Here is a 6,000-nt window from a genome sequence, read left to right as displayed (position 1 = left end):
TCACAGCCCCCTCTTAGCAGAAGACAGCCGCGATTACTAAGCTAACTCGGTATGTGAAACCATATGGTGTTTTGGAGCTGCTTGGTTACTGTGGAGGATAAATAACTCCTGACCCTAAACAGGATTTTTTTTTTGAAAAAAAAAAAAAAAAAAAAAAAAAAAAAGCGGTGTCCCTATGCCTTATAAGGCGTGGGCAGGCTTACTCCAGTGCTGAAGAAGGGGCGGTAACGGGTTCACGCTGCTGAATGCTCTTGGGCAGCGGTCGCAGGCGACTGAAGAAGTTGCACCGAAATTGCAAACGCTTCGTCGCCGGTACTTAGCAGCGGAACTCAGTGAAGAAAGGAGGCAGCAGGTGAAATTTAAAAAAAAAAAAAACCAAACCCACCACTTGATCATGGGAAAATCAGGTGAGCGAATGCCTTCGTGCAGTTGGCTGTGTGTTCTTACAATGTCCGTGCCTGGTTTTGTGCTCGGAAAGCATTGCTGAAGCGTTAGTGGTTTTCCTCGGAGAGAGCTGCTTTCATTTGTGCATGGTACAGCCTGGGAGGAGCTTTCTCTCTGACACAGGGTTAGATTAAAAAAAAGCAAGAAAAACGACACCCCCCCCCAACCTGAACAATGTAGGGGTAGTTGTATTATATACGGTTTACATTTTGTAACTGATAATAATTTTGCTGTATGAAATAATTATAAGCCCTATAGCTTTAGAATTATCTTGTGTAATTATAAGCCCTATAGCTTTAGAATTATCTTGTGTCTAGCTGACAAAACTTAACCTGCGTTGCAGATAGGCAGCAGGATGCTTTTTGTCAGCCTTCCTGTCGGGAAGGTTTAGATTTAAGATTTGTTTACCTTTTAATCAAGGATAGCCTTGCTCAGCTCCTAAGTCTCTCCCCAGCTGTGCAGGTATTTGTGCAGCCTCTCCCTGCTGTTGGCTGCCTTGTTGGTCCTTTCCCCACTGCCGCCGGCTCTCTGCGTGCCCTGCCCTGACAGTCTCGGCTGGGGGAGCCTCCTCCGAAGCTGCCAAGGAGCTGGAGACCTTAAGGAGAGAGAGCTCATGTCCAGGGCTATCTCCATCTTGGTCCTGTTAAGAGTCAGGAGTGAAAATCTGTGCCATTCTTCTGAAACGGCTGCGAAACTGGATGGTTTATTGCTGTTCTTGTGGTTAGGATGTTACTTCTCTGACAAATCAGAGCCTGGTGGCGTATCGTCTGTCTGTCCTGTATGTAAACAGCACGTATGGGACATGCACAGCAAAACCTAGTACTTGATTCACTCAGAACTGTAGGCTTCTTCCAGAGAAACTTGAGGAAAATCTTTGTGCGGGTAACACTTTAATGGGCCTCAGCATGGGTGTGTTGAGTTTTTTTCCTTTTTCGTTTTTTAAAGGTCAGCATCCTCGATGAGATCAGAGCCGTCTGCAGATGTGACTGTAAAGGGCTTACTGGTGTGACACCCATTCCAGGCGAAGCACCATATAGCTGCCAGTGGGTGGTTTTGGCCCCATGTCCTGGAAGCTGCATGGGTTTTCAAGTGGATTGGGATTTAGTAAATAACCTTACAACAATTTAAATAACTGTAGTCACCCAGAACTATCCAGTTCAGCACTTTCTTGCTAATAGCATAAAAAAGTACAAATACCAGAAAAATCTAGCGGCTGCACGTTACATTAGCAAAGTTAATTGGGCAAAAGCAGTAGAGATATTCCAGTGTGCACCTCCCAGTCCCAAAATGATGATGATCTCCTCTTGTTTTAATATATGCAAATTGCTAGTACGGTCATAAGGCAATTACTGTCTTTGTTATTTCCTGCACATTTATTACTCCACATTCGTTGGTTGTTCCAAGCCTAGGAGCAACAACAGACCAGAAACTGCTTTTGCCAAGGCTTGGGTATTGTTTGCATCCCTAAGTAGTTATACAAGTAGAGCTTGAGGTCAAAGTACCTGTTAAAAATGTTTTCACTTGTGTCATGCTTTTCAAATCAGTGGTGAACTGGGTCCAGGTTACTGTCTTTGAGCTGCGTGCTGTATTTTTAGATGAATCATAAAACTGAGATCCTGTCCTGACAATGGGTTTATTGACTAAATCCCATCTGCCCTTTCCAATGCACTGAAATCTTTAAATTCCTGTCTGAGATCATTCAGTGTGGTTTGCCTTTGAATGGGTCACAGCAGCTATTTTTTTTTGAGTACCACTTCCTCCGTGTTTTGTGTAAAATATCTCTGTTCCTGCTGTAGTACTCGTGAGGACACAATGCGGGCAGGTTTCTCTATACTAGGATGTATGGAAATGTAACAGCTTGGGATCTGTCTGACCTCCAAACCGAGTGCTTGCGCCTCGCCTGGGTCAGAAAGATGAAGGTGGAGATTACCTGGAGGTATAAATTTAAGGGTGCATGTAAAGTGGGGCCACTATTTTAGAATAAATGTCTTCAGTTTCTTTAACTTTTTATCTTCGGTAAATCCCCGGGCAAAGAAACCCTGCTGTTGAAAAATCTCAGTTCTTTAATAAAAGCTCCCTAATAATGTGTTGTTACTAGCTGTTGTATTATATTTGAAACAATGTTCACGGCAAGTGTCAGAGCCAGAGACTTGGCATTGGTTTTGTTTCACTGAATAGAGCTGAGTGTTAGAAGACATCGGTGCCTCTGACTCAGCTTTCTTCCTTGGAAGCTGCAGGCTGCTAAAACCGAATTCATACTGAAACTCCCTCATCAGATTTAGAAAAAAGCCTCCCATGGCCACAACACCTGCAAATACTTAAGCCAAGCACGGGGACCCCCTCTGCCCTCCGCAAAACACGGGGACCCCCTCTGCCCTCCACCAAACAGAGTGACCCCTTCTGCCCTCCCCCTGGTCTTCTCTTTTTGGACAGCATTTGGATTAGAGGGTGGTGCAGGCTCCCCTCCCCACAGATCCCACAGAGCCCAAACCCAAAAGACTGGGAGTAAGTATTTTCGGCAGGAAATGAGGGGACGGTGAGGTGGCTGCTCTTTGTTGCCCCGTTGCCGACTGCTGTGTCGGCAGGGCTGTGACCCCGCTGCAGCTGTGCGGGGTCAGAGGCTGGGGTCCCCTGGGCAGCCCTCGCCCCAAAGGGGAGATCCGTGTGAGCAGCTGCGGGCGATGCTCGGGGAAGCAGCTGGCTGCCAGCTCCACTCCTCCGCTCTGCAGCGTGGGGATTTCTCCTGCGCGGTGGGAGTCTCCAAAAAGGCTGGGATGGTGGCAGAAAAAGGCTGCTAAAAGTCTCATTTCTTCCACTTCCCCTCCAGCCCTGCCTGGTGGGGGAAGGGAGCTCGCCCTGCTCAGTCCCTAAAAAACAGGCAGAGGTGACAGCGGGGGAATCTCCCTGTGTTTTCTGGCTAATGGGTGCAGACGCTATCAGATGAAGACAAGGACAGGCTCAGTAAATATTGGTTATCTTTTACAGTGTTTGGTTTTCTTTTTGGTTTATTTCCTTGGTTTCTTCTTTTCTTCCCCCCCCCCCCCCCCCCCCCCTTCTGCAAACGTGGGTGGGACTCCAGAGAAAAGGCTGGGAGTTACCCACTGTGCTGCTTGTTGAGTCAGTACGAAAATAAGGGCTGAGAAGGGGGTTTTACAAAAAGAAAAAAGATGGGAACCAAACTCGGTGTAGTTTTCTGTGCTGTTTTTAATCTTCCTTAGAAGCATGTGCCGGTTTTAACTCTTAAGATGCACCTTTGGAGCACAGTAAAAAGGACTGTCCTGTTTTCCATAGAGCAAGCTACATCTTCAGCTGATCTAAGTGCAAACTTGTACTCTAGCATCTCGGTAGGAAACAGCTGTAGCAGGTTGTAACAAAAGTACAAGTATACTAGAGAAGCGACCTGTTTGCTTTCTGAGAAATGCGATACTCGCAAGCTGCCAAAATGACAACGTGTTTTGTGCTGGCTGGTTTTACAGGATCCGTGGCGAGAGAGGAAATTAATTCATCTAAACTGCTAGCAACCGAGCATTGGTGTTTGCTAACAGCGGGGCATTTGCAAAACTCATCGTTAATAGAAGTTACTGGCTGTTTCTCTTTACACCGGAACTGAACTGGAGGTGTGGTAGGAAAAGGGATTTTCAAAAATCAAGTTAATTCATTAAAAACCCCACACTTCTCCAGTTTTTGTGGGTACAAGACACTGATTACTTGGTTCAAGTTCAATAAATGGCAAATAGAGAAAAATCTGCCAGGAAGGCATCAGGCTTTGGCAAACAGTATTCTGGGCCCAATTTTTACCTGTCTGTTGAACCATCAGGATTTCGGTGGGGGAGAAGAGAATGCAGCAGCCATCCCGTGCAACAGTGGTTACTCCTGTTGACTGTTAGATTAGTAGCCTTAGCTCCTCATGCTCAAGGCAGATAAATACAAAAACAAGGATGAAGGGCTCACAAAGAATAAGATGGAATGTGATGGTCTGTAGTAACCGAGATACCTACCAAGGTTTCCCATGCCATAGAGTTGCACATCAAAAAACGTCAGCTCTCCCTTCTGAATCCTTCAAGAAATCTTTCTCAAAAAAAAAAAAAAAATTAGTAGGAAGAAAGCTTTTATTACTGGAATTCAGTGAAAACATTCAAACACTTAGTTTTCTGTCTGTGTAGTCGATAGTATCTATCTTGTCTAGATTTGAATTTTCCTTAGCTGCTGCTCTATGTGCAAGAACAAAAAGTATGAGAAAATGAGTCTCTTGCTTGTAACTGCTTTGTTGTTTATTACATATCTCAACAGACCGGAAGGCTATTTCAGATCGCTATTTTGGTAGAGGCCGTGCTGTTCTCCAAAAGATTAGCTGGAGCATATCTATGTTAGGTTTTTACAGGCAGACATAAGCAAGTTCTGCCCAGTCTTTGAAGGTCTGAACAGCAGCTCTGCTGGGGCTGGGCTGGGTGGCCCTGCAGAGGAGGGCGAGGTGAGGCCAGGCGTGTGGCCAACCACTCTTTGCAAGCAGGTATGAGGAGATGGTAGCAGTCTGGGGTGTTGCAGAGGAAGACAAGATGGGCCTGTTTAAGGCCACCACAAACGTTACGTAATATCATTAAATGTTGACCGAACCAAGTTACCAGGGTGAATCTCGGCTTTGAACAGAAATCGCATGGGCTTTGCTTGGTCCTAGCTTTAAGCGTGATAGCTGCAGAGCTGCATGAAATGCTAAGTTAACTGCCCTTCTGAAGCTTTGCCATGCCACCATTGTAGCGGTGGGGTTTGGGAGCCATCTTCTAATTTAGATTGTGAGGGCTGCCCCTGGATATACAGCTGTGCATCACAAAGCTGAAATGGGGTTGCACATGTTGCTGAAGTCTCCACGCCCTGTTGTAAATGCAAATACGGGGAGCAGGGGGGCTCTTTGCCATGCAGCAGATCTAATGATAGTTTGTGATAGGCGGGTGTTAAGAAGTTAATTGCATATGTGCTTAATTAGACCCTATGTGTGTGTCAGTCACACCTGTAAATTCTGTGGGCCACTGGCATGTGTTGGGCGCTTAATAAGTGATACTCAAAAAGTGATTTGGGGTGAACTGTGGTAGGGTATAACCTGTTCTTGAATTTGCCCTTATGGAAGCCCATTACTAAAACAGACTTCTCAGCTTAGAATCACAGAACAGTTGAGGTGGGAAGGGACCTCTGGAAGTCATCTGGTCCAACTCGCCCTGCTCAAGCAGGGCCACCTAGAGCCGGTTGCCCAGGACCACGTCCAGAGGGCTTCTGAATATCTCCAAGGATGGAGACGCCACAACCTCTCTGGGCAACCTGCGCCAGTGCTCTGTCACCTGAACAATGAGAAAGTGTTTCCTGATGTTCAGACTTTGATAGTTCTTCTATAGCTTCTACAGCTGTACTGTATGAGGACTTATGACTGTGAGGAGTATATTCCCCTGAAGTGCTCCTATGGCAGGTCACAGGAGGGGATGCCCATGACACAATGTTGTAGGTGTGGCGCTGGCTTTTTGGAGAGATGCAAAGGGCTTCCCTTTGGAACTGCAGTCCCTGGGTGCA

General features: G+C 46.2%; 1 protein-coding gene across 1 annotated transcript in view; it reads left to right on the top strand.

Annotated features, from left to right (window-relative positions):
- The first annotated feature begins 364 nt into the window (after positions 1-364).
- GLIPR2 (GLI pathogenesis related 2) overlaps positions 365-6,000 on the top strand; it is a 29,008-nt gene continuing 23,372 nt past the window's right edge. Inside the window, exon 1 of the mRNA XM_075705537.1 lies at positions 365-407. Within this exon, the coding sequence (XP_075561652.1) occupies positions 395-407 (13 nt within the window). The 5' untranslated portion in view covers positions 365-394. The remainder of the gene's footprint in view (positions 408-6,000) is intronic.

The sequence above is a fragment of the Pelecanus crispus genome, chromosome 2, assembly GCF_030463565.1.
Source record: "Pelecanus crispus isolate bPelCri1 chromosome 2, bPelCri1.pri, whole genome shotgun sequence".
NCBI classification, from domain to species: domain Eukaryota; kingdom Metazoa; phylum Chordata; class Aves; order Pelecaniformes; family Pelecanidae; genus Pelecanus; species Pelecanus crispus.
Note: the sequence above shows the minus strand (reverse complement) of the source record. Positions and strands in the feature narration are given on the sequence as shown.